The following is a 15,557-nucleotide window of genomic DNA, read 5'->3' as shown; positions in this document are numbered from 1 at the left end:
AAAAAAAAAAAAGCTAGGCGTCCCCCCTCACCACACACCCCCAACTTCATTTGAAAAAACCAACTGCGACTTGGTTTAAAGGTGATTTTCGCTACTATCGGCTTTGATAAATGCTGTAATCAGAGGTCTTCCAAAGCGCAAGAACCTTCTGAATTCTCTGAGGAAAGCAGAATTGGGGGGTGGAGCTGGAGCGCCGGGAAGGAGAAGAGAAACAGAAAGCCAACTCAGCGGGGAAACGCCCACGAAACTCAAAGGTGTGACCCGGGGCTGCGGCCGGCCGCGGTCGCCCGGGAGTGGGGTGGGCGAGCCGGGGAGGCAGAGCAGGGAGAGATTTGGGTTTTGTTTTCAGGAATCATTTGGATTTGGTTTTAAAAACTTTGGGTAGGGGGCTCTTTTTGATGGCTGGCTTTGCTCCATCTTTTGCTTCCAATTTCCTTGTCGCTTGAGGGCCTAGATGCGCAAGGCCACGCCAGAACACCGCGCTCCCCTAACTTCCCCACGTGGCTCATCTCTCTAGTTGGGCCTCCTTCCCAGAGGGTCGCAGCCGCCCCGACTGCGGGTTTGGGGAAAAAACCCTCATTCGTAATTCCATGATGATCTCTCAAGGGAAAAACACAAGAGGTGAAAATCAAAATCCGGGTTGAGGCTGGGACATTCGCTCAACTACCCAAGCCGGCGAGGGTCACTCCTCCGGGAGCTCAGGGTGGTGGGTCCCCCGCAATGCCCCGGGCAGAAGCAGACAGAGAAGAGACCTCTCAGTTCGCCTCGGCCAGGAGGCATTTCTTGCCCGCTGCGGCTCCTGGACCACCCAGGACCCCGGGCATCAGGGGAGCAATCTGAAAGGATCTTAGAACAACACTGGGAGAGGGAAACGGCTCGCCCCACCTCCCCGTGACGCCCCTGTTGATAGACGCGCGCAGTCAATCCGCGGAACCTCGGCAGAGGGCGGACGGCAAGATTCAAACCCGCCTATGAGCAGTGGGAGGAGCGGGTGGGCAGAACTCGTTTTAAGGCACTAACCGCCTCTTTCCGTGGGCCTCCAGCCCCGAGGTTGCTCCCGACTAGTGGGTTTATTTTGCTTTTGCTGGGGAGGCAGATGTTGACCTCCCTCTATCTGCTCGGCCCAGGCTCGGGGAAATCTCCCAACCATTTGCTTCCCTTGCGCCACCCCCCACCGGTGTTCCATCCCCGGAGTCAGCTCCCCAAGCCTTTAAACCTTCTGGAATGTCACACATGGAAACCTTTAGCAAATGTTTGTTAATGATCATAACAAAGGCATCATTCAAATTAGGCAGGTAATTACTACCAGAAGGACAGCTGAGTGCTTACTTGCTCATCCGTTCTCTCTGTTTTAAACCCGCGAGGAGTTATGGCCCGAAGACACCCCTGCCCAGTCCGCTTTTCGGGTCCCTTTAAGCGTCTCTGAAAGGAATTGTGAAGTTACCATTTGTGGGCGGGGAGAGTAGAGGCCTGCGTCCTGGAGATCCCGGCTTGACCAGGCTGGCAATATCCTAGCAGCAAAGCAGGCCTTACCGGGTAGGCCCTGCGCTCTGCCTCGCCTCCTACCCTCTCGAGTCCTTGGTATAAAAATTTGTATCTCAGCTGGATTTTATTATTAGCATGAAAGCCAGCACCCGCTTTCCCCCTATTATTCCGCACTCCGATTTTGGGGGGTTCTTTAGTCCTCGTTCGTTATCTACAAACATTACGGTATCCTGTTAGCATTCCGAACAAGGGGCTGTTCATATATTTGCCTTCAATGATTTCCTGAAGGAACATGTGGAAGTAATAGTGAGCAGTGCAGTCACCCGAACTGAAGATGCACGGGAGGCGGTTGCGCAGAAGGACTTGGGGAATGAGGCCCCTAGCCCAGCCTCAGGCGTCTTCACGAACCTGACACCCCAGGAGCCGGTCGCAGTTCCATACAGCACCCCTTCGAGTACTTCTCTGTGAGCATCCCCTGCAGGCTGCTCCGTATCCACTCTCTTAAGTAAGGGAGAAGGTGATGGCTGTTCCACATTCCAGCCTAAACCAGGCCGCCCTGGCCACTGTCAAGTGTGTGTTGGGGGGTGGGGGTGGGGGTGGGGGGAGAGTCGGGGGTGGTGGTAAAGGTTGATCCCTCCACCCAACGAGAGAATTCGAAATTAGAAAAGGTTGGGAAGGCAAACGCGCTCCCCTCCCCCGCCCTCGCTGGGAAGCCCCACTCTGCCCAGGTCTGGTTCCTGGAGCGTCAGCGCCCCCTTTCCTTCGCGAGCAGGATCGTCCTCTCCCGGCTTAGTCTCCTGCCTGGCGCCCCAGGGCTAGGGTTGGGGGCTCCCCTCTTATCCCTAGTGTACCCGTACGGCCCGACCCACGCGGCGGGAGAGGGTGCGGGGAGAGTCAAAATTGTACCCTTCCCCTGAACGCGGAGGTGGCAGGCTGGTTGTAGAAGATTCCCCAGACGATCAAGTCTGAGCCTTTTTGTGTGCGTGATAGAAGCCAGGACAACCTCGCCCAGATAACCATGAAAACAAAGGCAAGACAAGATAAGTGCTTTAAGAGAGTAAAGGTCGTTCTGTTGGAGAAAGTTCCAAACCTACGGCAGACCCTCGACTCTGTACCCTACTTCAATTCTGTCTTTAGACAAAATCAAACCAAACTAAAGCAAACCCCCTCCCCGCCCAAGAAAAAAACCACCCATCATCTTCATATTAGACTCAACAGCTTGCCTAATCCCATTAAAGGATTAGCAACTATATGGCACTTTCCTTAAAAGACCCCAGGTTCAAAACAACGCAACAGCTCGGAGACCTCTCCCGACGGCCCGGATTCTAGGTGGGTTAGGAGTTTCTACAGAAAGAACACTTCTCGACTCCAGATTTATATTCTCTCTGGGCATTAACTGCAATTTTACGTGTTCCTTTTCTTCCTTTCAAAGAAAATACAAAGCAACGTAGCAGTGTAGGAAACTGTCCCCCGAAATCAAGAGGCAAACTCATTTTGGAAATGATGGGCAGTTTGTATTTTCACGAACCTCTTTCCCGGCAGAGCATCAACACCTCCCCCTCCCCCCCACCCCATCTGGTCGGCTTCTCTCCGCCCCCCAGTTGTTGTCGAAGTCTGGGGGTTGGGGCTGGACCCCCTGATTGCGTAAGAGCGAAAAGCGAAGGCGCAATCTGGAGGCTGGAAGATTCAGAGCGCATGGAGTTCGAGGGAAACTCTTATTTTGAAGAGGCCAAGGGGAGGGGGGGGCTTCATTTCCTGACAGCTATTTACTTAGAGCAAATGATTAGTTTTAGAAGGATGGACTATAACATTGAATCAATTACAAAACGCGGTTTTTGAGCCCATTACAGTTGGAGCTAGAGGGAGAGAAACAGAGGAGGGGACTGCAGGAGAGGGCTGCAGGCCGTGGACACACTTTTTCCTCCTCATGTAGGATTTTCATTGCGAATTGACATTGGAGGAGAAGGTAAGGGAGGAGAAAAAGGATTTTTGTTTCTAAAAGAAATCTCTAATCAGGCTCTTTGGGCTAGAAGTGAAGTAACTTCAAACTTTGGGCGATGAAAAAAAAATTGGAGTCGAATTCTAGTTGTATGTCCAGAGAGTAATTTATTTTGAATAAACTTCACTTGGAGGGAAGATAACCATAGAGTTCGAAAGTCTAGGGGTTTAAAAAAACACATTTTCCAGACCTATTTTTAAAAGCAGTATTTTTCTAACAACTCTATGGCCTCCCAAAGAAATTGTTGAGGCTTACATTTTTGAGGTTTCTTTTGGGGGTTGGGGGTGATATTCCTGTATACTGGGACGAGCACCAAGCAGTGTTGGGAGTGGGGGCAGAGGTGTTTGCCCTCTTCTTGGCATGGAGTCCTGGAAGGCTACAGGTTTTTAATGAGTATTTTCATTCCTCGCCCGCGGTTTGGCGGGACAGCACTGTAGCCGGCGGTGTGGAGCGCGACTGGTGGACCGAGGGAGGTGGGGAGAAACAAGCGCGGAGTGGGGAGCGGAAGAGGTTGAGGGGAGGGGAGGCGTGAAGGGCTCGGCTGGAGAGGGCCGGACCTGGGGTGCCCACCGGGTGCACATGGCGCCGACCCAGGACGCGTAATTACTGGACGGTGCTGCGCCCGGTAAGGGCCAGACTCAGTACAACCGTGGCGGCTGTGAGACGAGCGGAGGGGGCGCCGATTTGGGCGAAGGTTTGGGGATCAGTGGTTTGCGGGAATCAGTGAACTGCGAGGGAGAGAGGGCGCCAGCCCCGCAGCGCGCTCGGGTTGCGCGCTGTAGCGCGGGGGCGACGGCGGCGCGGGCTGGCGGGCAGGCAGGCGGTCTATGGAGTAATGACAAACACATTTGGCCCCGAGTGAAGAAGTCGTCGTCGCCTCGCATTCCAGCAACTGGGATTTGAGGAATTTCTAACTGCGCTCCAAGGGGCCCTCATTGTGCGCGGTGGTCTCCACCCCCAGCAATCTCTGCGCAGCCCCTTCCTCGGTGGAACCGTTTTTGCAAGCCCGGAGCTCTGCTGCTCCCAGTCCCGGCCGCAGGAAGGAAAGAAGGAAGGTCGCCAAAGAAAAAAAGTGGAGAACTTGTTGTGGGGGAAGTTAGGGACAACTCGGAACGGAGAAACTTGGTTCCCAGGTAAGACAGATACATGGGAGGCGAACCGCCCTCACTACTTGCCTCGGGGTACCCGTGCCCCTTTCCACACGGGGGTGCGGGGCACTCGCCTCCTGCACTGGCCCAGCGCTGCTTCACCCTCTCCAGTGTCCCTGTATCTATTTCACTCCCTGTGCCAGCCTCTGTTCGCCCCGGAGGGGTCTCCTCGCGCCCCACCTTCTTCCATCGTCTATCCCCATAGAAATAGGCTTTTATACATGAGATTAACTTCTCCAGATAGCGCCAAGGGAGCGGGCAGCTTCCCCTTGGCTCGGAAACGACTGGGATCAGCGGTTCAGTTCGGAAAGGGTCTCTGTCAGCTCAGAGCGAGAGGGAGTGTGGCTCGACCGCTGCCTAAAGGGACCAGGAACCTCGGCCTCCTGGCCAGGTGTGAAGTAGCCTGGCCAAGCGTCTCAGCCTTGTCTCTCCCGCAGCCAGAGTGCCCTCCCCACACTTTGTTCCCCCAAGCCCTGCTAGGACTCCAGGACGTGCAGAAAGAGTGCTTAGAAGAACTTGCCACTTACTCCATCTCCAAGGGTGAGAGACCAACGGAGGATGGAGAGGGAGCGCGAATGACCCTTATCAGGTCCGGACTGCCCCGCGCCCGGCCCGGCCGCCTAGAAAAGACCCGGGCTGCGCTGTGTGGGAAATGGCTTTTTGGCTCCTCAACCGAATTGCTCAACGTTTTGGACCGACTCGCCTCCGCACTGTCGCTCTCGAACAGAACTAGGCAGCTTTTTAGAGCGGGGAGAGACATCCGGGGCAAACGGGGAGCGACAATCAGCCGCCCAGCTCACCAGACTAACACCCCAGAGACCGGCGAGCCTGGGGACCCCTGGAGGGGAGGAAGGGACTCCCCGGACGTGCGCACCTCATTCGGTGACGCGCTGGCTCTGGTTCTAACATTCCCTCCCACCCCCAGCCCCACCTCCATCTGACCCAGCCGGGCCCTGATGCTGCTGCTTTGCTCTTTTACTTCTCTCTTTTTTCCTTTCCTTTTCCTTCTCTCTTGGTTTTCTCCTCTTCACAATCCTCTCGGGAAAAGGGGCCCTTACTCCACTCCCCAACAGGCTCACTGACACCCTTGTGAGTCCCTGCTGGGGGCTCTTGAACAGTCTTACTTTGGGTTTGACCCAAGTGTAGCTGGACTCCAAAGCGACGGGTCGTGGCGGGTGGAAGACAGAAAGACGAGGTGGGAGAAGGCACCGGGAAGCTCCAGTCTTTAGACCGAGAGGGGCTCGAAGCGGAGTCCCGGCTGCCGGCCCCAGGTCCGCTTTCCTCCCAGGGCGCGGACTGGGGAGGGGTGTAGGGGGAGGGGCATCGGGGCCAGGCTTTCCAGCTGCAAACGCGTCTGGCGCCGAGGCGGCCCGGTTTTGTGCCTCCTGGGGACCGGCCGTGGGCGGCGCGCAGTGCCGGGACGCGTTCTGGGGACGTGGTGGCCGGCGCCTTCCTGCAGAGCCCGGTGGGTGGGACTCCCTCTGGCCTCCAGGGAGCCGCGACTGTTACATGTTGTTGGTGGAGAAGTGGCAGTTCTAGGAGGAAAGCTAAAAGCCTGCTTAGTCGCCGAAAGGTGCGGCTCTCAATCTCCCTGGCCTCTAGTCTAATAGGGTCGGCGCGCAGCATCAGCCGTCGGGGTACGAGGGGAGAGGGGAAAGGTCTTGCGATCTTCTCTTCTGTGGGATGCAGAGCTGGGGCAGATTGCGTTTCCCCACAGTGCTCTAGGGCTCTGCTGGTGCTTGTATTTTGCTGAAATGGATCGGTGGCATTTTCCTTTTGTTTTCAGCTGAGCAGTGAACCAGGGGTCCGTTGGAAATATAGATTGAAAGGGATAGAGGACCTCGGAATTCCCCACCTATTGCAGTCTACCCCTTCCCCGCGAAAGAGGAGCGAGAGGCGCAGGCGGAGCGTGTGTGCCCAGGGCAACCCGGGCAAAGCGAGCGTCGGGCGAGGGGGACGCAGTGGGTGAGGCTGGGTTCTCTAAAGCGAAGGGAGCGCAGCCTCAGCTCCACGCAGCCTTCTCCGCGCAGCTGTCCGCGGCCGTGGCGCTTTCAGGCCCATAGGAGGCGCTGGCGTGCGACTGTAACCCTAAACCCCTCGATCCTTCTCCCTCCACCCCGTCCGGCCCCCGTCTCAGGTCTCAGTCGAAAACAATGCAAACGCCGAGCGTCGAGTCTAGGGCGCAGCGGCCGCCGCAGCTCTAAACTAGGAGTGCGGCGGATGAGGACGCTAAACCGGGGGGCGGGCGGTCGTTGTCCCCAGCCTCAAGGTGACTGAGCGGCCGAGGGCGTGGACCGCAGCCAGCTCGGGGTCTGTGGGGGCGTGGTGGGGCCGGACCGTGCCAGCGCAGATCCTCCCCTGCGAAGGTGGGCGAGGCGCGGTCCCCGCTGCGCTGTCGGGGACCCGGAGCCAGAGCGACCGGCGGAGGCGAGGAGTGAGCCGGTAAGATTCGCGCGGCTGCCGCGCCCTCTAGCGGGTGTCCGGCGCGCCGTCCGGCTCCCCGCCAGCCTCGGGAGGTCGGCGCCGCGGCGGGGTCGGAGCGCAGTGCTGGGACCCAGGACTCGACTAACCTCGCTCACCTTACCCACTCCTGGAGCCTCAAAGTGACGCCTTGCAGGCACTTTGTCTGCCCTGGAGGCGCTGGGTGTGCGAGAGGGGCGGAGGTTCCTGGGTTTGGTGATAAGGGTGGGGGTGTCATAATAGTGAAATGTGGGCGAAGCGGAGGATATAGGGTCCTGGGCACTCCTTTGGAGGGATGGGGCGACTTTTGTTTTCTGGCCCTTCGAAAATCCTTCTGCGCAGGCGGCCTGTTGCTGTTTGTTTGTTTTATGACCCCGCGTTATTGTGCAACGGGAACAGTCGTTTCCAATCAGCCCGCAATTCCCAGGCTGCGTGGCAGTCGCGGCCCCCGCCTCGGGGTTTACGAGGCGGTGACAGTGGCTTGCGAACAGACCCGACAGCTCGCGCCCGGCTGCGGCGTCGGGGACCCCACCTAGCGCGGCCCAGGTGGTCTGTCTCCCCTCAACGGGTGGAGACTGCGAGATGGGGAGAACATTGGCTAAACAAAACCCTGAACCACTCGAGCTACTCCCGAGTGGCTTTTCCTGCTGAACCTTCCAAACCTTTGCGACCTGGAATGGCAGCGCCATTTTCCTGGCTCCCGAAGCTCAGTCGCCCCGGACGACCCGCGGGCAGGGATGATGCTGACGGTGCTGGTGATGATGTCTGGCGAATTCTCTTGGGGCCCAGCGGAACGTTAAGCCTTTTCACCGGCAATTGCCCTGCTTCTATTCTACGGGCTTGGAACAGAGGGCACCACGAAACCCAAACGTGCCACCTAATTAAGTAGGAGATTGGAAGATTTGAGATATGTTAACACAGGACTTGTAGCAGCATTTACGTCCCCGCGAAACCAGAGGACTGCCTGTCTCTTGGACCAATACTGCCACCTGCTGGTTTTATATGAGAACTGCAACGATCCTTTGCTGGCATCGGCTTCGCGGAGATTTTAAGCAAGTCGTGGCATCAGGAAGACGCGTTTTTCGGTCCAGTAGGACCAAGTTTTAGTTTTCTGTGAAGCTACAAGAATCACTGGACTGACAGCCCTTGTTTTATGGACTTTTGGGGTAGTCTTTCGCCATAGTTGTTAATCCTTTGTATTTACCTAATAAGCCAAGTGTTGGCCCACCACATCGGGTTATCAGAGCAGACCTGCGAAGAAGATAGGCCAGTTTTTGCGTTTCCTTTTACAGTGAAGCCCTAATGTTGGGGATTTGGTGAGCCTCAAGTGTAGTACAAGCTGCTGCACCTAAGGTTGTCCCATTGGGTGTCACACCAGTTTGGTGACAATCAACAGGAAGTGACATTTTAGACTCCCCTGGTTAAATATCTGGTACAGGGGAGCAGAAAAGTTTATGAGTTCAGATTGTCCCATAAAATGTTCCCATGTAAAAATACTCCAGCTCCCACCCAGCACTGGAATGTCTAATGGAACTCAAGAAGATAAAAACAACAAAACAGGTTCTGGTGAGGTGCAGATCCCAGTAAACACTCCCTCGCTCAAGTTGCCACCAGGGTGAACCAGCTTTTGGAACGCCTGGACTGAAGTCACAGGAACGTTTGTCACAGGGAAGAAAAACAGCACATGTAATTTTCACAGTTAGAATTAACTAAGGAGACCTGAAATTAACTGAACCTCGGAAATCTGAATCTTGAAGTCGTCAGTGGCTTTTGGGACTGTGAGAGAGTCTTCAGTGGCCTCTAATCATGCCAGGGTGGGGTGAAATTCAATATTCAGCGGCTCTGCAGCGGGCTGCATTGAGCAGTTGGTGATCCGGAAGCCAGCCCTCTGGGTTTGTGAGAAGAATGCCATGCTCTCTCTTCTGGAAATAGTGCCCTTGCGTTGCTTGCCGTCTGTTTACTCTCTAGCTTAGCATGTTGGTTTTGATTGTAGAGTCATAGTTAATGGCTCTTCACTTCTGTTTGCAGGGACGGGCATGGCAGTGTGTTAAAGAGAAAGAATAGTGGCTGCAAACAGATTTTTTTCTCTGTTTACATGACTGTATATATATATATATATTGGTTCAGCTGGGAACAGTCTTGATAGCTACATCAGGCTTCCCTGTATCAGAGTTCAGACCCAATTCTCCGCTAACACTGGTGGTGCAGAGCCAGTCAAGTGGCCTCTGGTTCCTGACTCTCTCAGTAAATAGATGTTGAAGTAGCCACTCTGATGTCCCTCTTGGCTAAGACATCTTTGGAACCTATAGAAAAAGAGGCAGCATGAAAACCAACAGCTGCAGTTTTTGCAGCCCTTTTAATTAAACTGTGTGGAATTTAGTCTTTATAATAATGCATTAAGGCAAGCCAGCAAATGAGGTATTCTTAGTGCTGATTTACAGAGAGAGACTGAGGTTCGGAGAGGTTAGACTGGGTGTCAGATGTGGGATCAGAGCCTAGCCCAATGCCATTTCTATCATATCAGCATCTATTGAGAGAAGAAATGAATGAGAATGAGGGGTGGAAGGGGAGGCCACAGCTACTTGCCTCAGAGTGAACACAGCAGAGATCTTTTTTTCTCCGATTGTTTCTCTAACCAGTGGCAGTAAGCTGTGATTATAGAGGATTGTGACAGAAGTCCAACATACAGTTGGCATGAGAGAAATGATTATGATTAAATTTTTTTTGGATGAAATCCATCATTCCACCTTGCAAAGTGATTTATTCTTGCTGACTCATAGCATGCCATGTTTGTCTGAATCTGCAACCTCAATTATATTTGCACGTCTGACTTTTGGATGAGCGCTGGGATAGGGGTTATTGATTCTGGAGGAGCATTTATTCCCAGAGTAGAAAAGCAGTGGAAACAGCAATACCACTCCTAGAGATTCTCACTCCAGGGCCAAGAGGCAGGGAAAGCTCCGTTCTTCCCAGTTGTTTTCCATCACCTCCCTGTAGGGCTCACAGTCTGCAATTATTCACGAGTAAATTGTCTGAGTCACAGATGAGTAATGACATGAAACTTCACAACTACGCCTGGGTTTCTAGCCAGGGAACCACTCTTATCAGAGATGGGAGTTTGAAATGGTGAGCAAACACATGTTGATTTTCAGTATTTGCACCGTTATCGCTTGCTCGGAGGTCCTGTTTTCATTGCCCACTTTGTATGTCAGTAAGTAATCCTCTCTGGCATTGGGTCCCCAGTATCTGGATGCACAGAAGGAAGTCTGGTGGGGCCTGGCCAGGGCAAAATGCCCTTCAGAGCCTGCCTTGTAAAAGCAGCGAGCCCCTCTGTCGAGCTTGGGAATGCTTTAAAAGTGCATCATTGGCAAGCCCCACTAGAGAAATGCAGCATATAAATGTGATAAAACCCAAGCTGGCTGTGGAGGGCTCCTTTGAAGTTCGCTAAGTGGATTATCAGTGGGAGGCTGATATTTATATGTACAAACACACAGGCCATGTGGTAAATCAGGTTGGCCAGCCTGGCTCTGGGGACCCTGTGCCTGTCATTGCAGCAGTGAGGAAACCCTGAAACCTCCAGCACATGCCAGGATCCTTGGAGACTGTCATCCAGCCAGCATTGTGCAGATTGCTCTCCGGTTCAGAGCGCCTTGTGCTTCTCTCGCTGTGGCAGTGAGCAGAGGAGGAAAGCAGGGCCCCAATTTGCATGAGGAAATAGTTGAGGGTGGGGGAAGCCCACAAGGCTGAAACACTGACCTTCCCTTGAGAGAGACCATATGGTGGCTTGGAGAGAGCGTGGTTTTTGCATTACACAGACTTGGTGTTAGAATCCTGGCTTTACTACCAGCTGTGTGATATTGGGTCATTTGCTAAGCCTCTCTGAGCCTCAAGTGGCACTTCAAAACATCAGATATTTCAAAGAGTTATTGTTAACAAGCATGGCATACACATGACCCTTTTAAGCAAATACTGGTTTCTTGTTCTGCTTTGGAGAAATCAGAATTATCATCATTTTTTTCCTGTCTAACTCCTCCCTCCCCATTATCAGCATTCCATCTTTCCCCTTTCTTCCTCCTCCATTTAACTGGTAGACTTTAATGAGGCAGAAATCTGATGTCTGTGAGTAGGCCAGTTCCCAGATTCAAGCGAAAATAAATGATCAGGCTCTACCCAAAACTACTAGGCTGTTATCTACTGGATCCTCTGCAACCGAAAAAAAAGGAGGAGGAAACAAGGACTAAACACAGGCATACATTGACTGTATTCTTCTGTTTTTTAGACAGTTTACTCAGGAATCATGCACACACATCTTCGTTTCCAGAGTCAGTTGTGGAACAAATTAAGTGCTATGAACTCGTTCCATTGCGTGAACTGGGGTTTTGAGCTGGGTGATCTTTTTAAGGATCATCTTGTAGCTTGTGCCACTGCCCACGACTCTCAGTGGAGCTTCTTTATTTGAAACTTGGGTGCTCAATGGCCCCAACCCCTGCAGGCTCCTTCGGGTGGACCTCAGGAAGATCATTTTCTCAGTTACTTCGTGTGGGAAGTGAAGGGGGAGATGATAAAATGTGTGAGGTGTACGTGGAAAGAAAAGGATAAAGGGACCTTCTCAGAAGGTGGACCAGAATAGACTTCCATGGTTTTACTTCAGGGCAGCACAGGTCCCTCTTCATTTTTCCCTCCCTTACTTTTCCTTATCCTCTCTTTCTTGGCCACTGCTTTTCCCTGTTTGTGTCTTAGGGACATTCGGTTTCAATCTCTCTCTCCACTGCTCTCCTGTTCCCCAGAATTTGCTGCAGGAGATCAGAGTGGAGAACTTGCTTTCTGAAGGTACAGGGACCTGTGTGATGAATTGTCCAAATTTTATCCTGTGCTTTACTGTATCCCTGAAACAGGAATTTAGCCACACTTTTCTCTCTCATTTCCTCTCACTTCTTTACTTCCTTTACTGTTTCGCCTTCTACGCCTGTGCCCTGGGCTTTCTGTGCCTCGTTTAGCCTGACTCTAAGTGTAGCAGGTCCTGGGAGAGCTTGGACTGGGGCCCCAGGCCTGAGCCTACAGATCGGCGTATGATATCCTCTAAGTGACACTGGGTGAGTGCAGCTTCTGGTACCCTCTGTACAGAATGGCTCTTAAGTATTAAGACATTCGTTGGCAGTCCAAGCATCTTTTCCAAAGGTTGCTGAGGATGCGACCGCATACTTTCTGTTAGCAAAGCACAAAGCAAATGACAACCCATTTTGAGTGAAAACAGCTCAGGTTTAGAAGTTGAGTAAATACACATGTTTATTTGTTTTTCGCAATCAATTTAAATGTTTTAAGAGGAACCGTTCTTCTGTACTTTTGGACATATTCCAAGACAATAAAGCGAGACGTTTTGGAATTTGAAAGCTGCAGGCAATCAAAAAGGGTTTCGACTTTAGCTGGCTCCTGTCATGGTCTTGGGCCCACACAAGGCTATATAACTCCTTCTTCTTAGGCATTTTACTGTTTTAACTGTGAATCTTACTTTAACCAGGATGTTGTTGACTGAAATGATGTCGTTAACATTTTCCATAGCACAAAGCACAAAGAGAACTAGGCTCATGACTAGTTGTTTTATTGACTAACATTGTTTCTGTTTGACTTTTTCAGTTTTCCAGAACAATGGGGACTTCCCATTGGGCACTCCTGGTCTTAGGCTGTCTCTTCACAGGTATGGATCTCAAGCCTCTCTGAGTTTGTTGTCGCAGGGGCAATCCCCGCCCCCCACCCGCCCACCTAAGTTCTGTGCTCTGGGGGTGTACTGCCTATATTCCTGCAAACAGTCCAAAAGAGTAAAGAGAAACAAGATGTTATCTAGAAGGACTACACACATTCAGTTCCCCTTGCTGTGTTGCGCTAATGCCAAAAAGAATGTTCTCTGGTGGCAATTTCAGTCTGTGTCATCATGGCATTGACATGCTGTTAGGAATAATAGTTTAAATTTGCCCGCCACCCTCTTCCGTTTCCTGGGTCATGGGTTTCCAGGAGAGGTGGGTCAGAGAAATTAATTCAAGAATGCTCAAAGGAAACAAAGAGAGGAAATTTTCATCCAGGAAATCATACGTGTCTTAAGTTACACCTGCCTTAAATGGAAGATGCTTTAATTGCTGCAAAATCTTTGAGTCACCTTTGGCCTTGAAACTGAATTACTCACTATCTCACGCTTGGGGAAGCTTACTAACTTTTCCACCAGGAGGATGCCAGCGGGGCCACGTGTTGAAATATTTATTGGACTTTCTTAGTTTTCATCCAGATAATCATGAATTGCAGATGTTCACCATGACACCAGTGTTTTTCTAGTCTGAGGAGTTAACTTAAGCCTATTAGTCTCTTTAGGTCTCACCTGGATGGATATGGCAACATTGAGCATGATCAGTGATTTAGGAGTTCTGAAGTCCATTCTGTATTCCTCACCTGCAGGACAATAGGGACTCAGGTGCACTTTTCACATCCCTCTTAACAAGCTGACCAATCAGAGTGCACACATACTGAAGTTGGGTGATTTCCTGCACCAGGCTTAGAAGGGGATTAGTGATCTTGAGTGCGTAATTTAGTCATAATATCACTTCTACCAGTTTTATAGACAGGGGAAGCTGAACTGACATTTTAGGTTCTAAGATGAACTCAAGAGTTTTCACTCTTGGGCTTGACTTATTCTTTTTGAATTGAAATCCACATCCTCCTACTTTGGTTTTGGAAGTCATTAGAGAGGAGGCACGCCAGAGTATTGTGAGAAACGGAAGACGCATGCTTCTTGAGCACAAAGCTGCCTTGTACTTTGTTCAGTCCGTTCCTCTGTCCATAGGGAACGCAGACAGTAAAGAGCCCATATGAGCTTGAGCTTATGCCATCTTGCGCTATTTCGTGGTCCCACATGAGAGTCTAAGATATGGAGCTGGAGTGAGAAGTCCTCTGTCCATTGGAGTGTTTGGAGGGGTGAGCCCAGCAGGGGCTGGACAGGGCTATTGAGGCTTTTGGAGCGTTTGCTGCTCTCAGCAGATGCGGTGCTGTTCATAATGGGGGGCCTTTCATGGGCATCCAGGCTAACGAATTTTTGCGTAGAAATGGTCATTGTTCACAGAAGCTGCTCTGGGTGAGACCGTCCTTTCGGGCTGCATCCTGTTCAGAGCGTGTTTCCTTTTACAGGGCCGAGCCTAATCCTCTGCCAGCTTTCATTACCCTCCATCCTGCCCAATGAAAATGAGAGGGTTGTGCAGCTGAATTCATCCTTTTCTCTGAGATGCTTTGGGGAGAGTGAAGTGAGCTGGCAGTACCCCATGTCTGAAGAAGAGTACCCCGACGTGGAAATCAGAAACGAGGAGAACAACAGTGGCCTTTTTGTGACAGTGCTGGAAGTGGTCAGCGCCTCGGCGGCCCACACTGGGCTGTACACTTGCTATTACAACCACACGCAGATGGACGAGAACGAGATCGAGGGCAGGCACATTTACATCTACGTGCCAGGTGAGTTGCCTGGGTCCCCCCGGACCAGGCTTGTCCTGTCTTGCCTGTTCATTGCATGAAAGTTTTTAGAAGTAGAAAAATAATAAATATTTATCAGAGAAAATTTGAAAACTACAAACACACAAGCTTAAATCAAGATCATTTGTCCTGTCATCATCCAGAAATATTCATTGTTAACATTTTAGAACTGTATTAAGTTTTGAAAACCATTTCATTGTGGCATCTTTTATTGGCATTGTGAGGAAAATCTGAAATGTACTCATTTCTATTCATTTTGATCTCTTACTTGCATGTACTGGGTATCAGGCACTGCTAAGTGTTGGGGACACAAAAATTAGTTAGATAGGCCTTATCTTAGAGTGGCTTATAGTTCATTATAATGGCTTCAAAATAACCATGATATTTTTCAAATTCAAGAAAACATATACAGGCACGCCTCAGAGAGACTGTGGGTTTGGTTCCCGACTCCCAACATGAAGTGAATATTGCAATAAATTGAGTCATACAAATTTTTATTTTTATTTTTGGTTTTCTAGTGCATTGGATGTTTACACTTCTGTACTCTTTTTTTTTTTTTGGCCATGTCATGTGGCATGCAGGATCTTAGTTCCCTGACCAAGGGATCAAACCTGTGCCTCCTGGATTGGGAACATAGAGACTTAACCACTGGGCCACCAGAGAAGTCCCACATTGTAGCCTGTTAAGTGTGCAATAGCATTATGTCTTAAAAAGCAATGTACATACCTTAATTTTAAAATATTTTATTGTTAAAAATACTAACCGTCATCTGAGCCTTCAGGGAGTTGTAATCTTTTTACAATAGTAGCATCAGAGACAGAGAAGGCAATGGCACCCCACTCCAGTACTCTTGCCTGGAAAATCCCATGGATGGAGGAGCCTGGTAGGCTGCAGTCCATGGGGTCTCTACGAGTCGGACACGACTGAGCGACTTCCCTTGCACTTTTCACTTTCATGCA

At 51.2% G+C, this 15,557-nt stretch overlaps 1 protein-coding gene across 4 annotated transcripts in view; it reads left to right on the top strand.

The window, feature by feature from the left end:
• The first annotated feature begins 3,328 nt into the window (after positions 1–3,328).
• The window catches only part of PDGFRA (platelet derived growth factor receptor alpha), a 47,781-nt gene continuing 35,552 nt past the window's right edge, over positions 3,329–15,557 (top strand). The window contains exons 1-3 of one of the 4 annotated variants that reach the window (XM_086407664.1): positions 3,329–3,451; positions 12,727–12,787; positions 14,263–14,580. In XM_086407664.1, coding sequence (XP_086263790.1) covers positions 12,739–12,787; positions 14,263–14,580 — 367 coding nt within the window. In that variant the 5' untranslated portion in view covers positions 3,329–3,451; positions 12,727–12,738. Of the gene's footprint in view, positions 3,452–3,889; positions 4,618–6,751; positions 7,075–8,525; positions 12,186–12,726; positions 12,788–14,262; positions 14,581–15,557 lie in introns of those variants that run through there. The other 3 variants (XM_086407666.1, XM_086407665.1, XM_086407667.1) reach the window with 3 other exon arrangements.

This window comes from Bos grunniens, chromosome 6, assembly GCF_055505025.1.
Source record: "Bos grunniens cultivar Pamir isolate PY7600 chromosome 6, Bosgru_T2T1.0, whole genome shotgun sequence".
Classification (NCBI taxonomy): Eukaryota; Metazoa; Chordata; class Mammalia; order Artiodactyla; family Bovidae; genus Bos; species Bos grunniens.
Note: the sequence above shows the minus strand (reverse complement) of the source record. Positions and strands in the feature narration are given on the sequence as shown.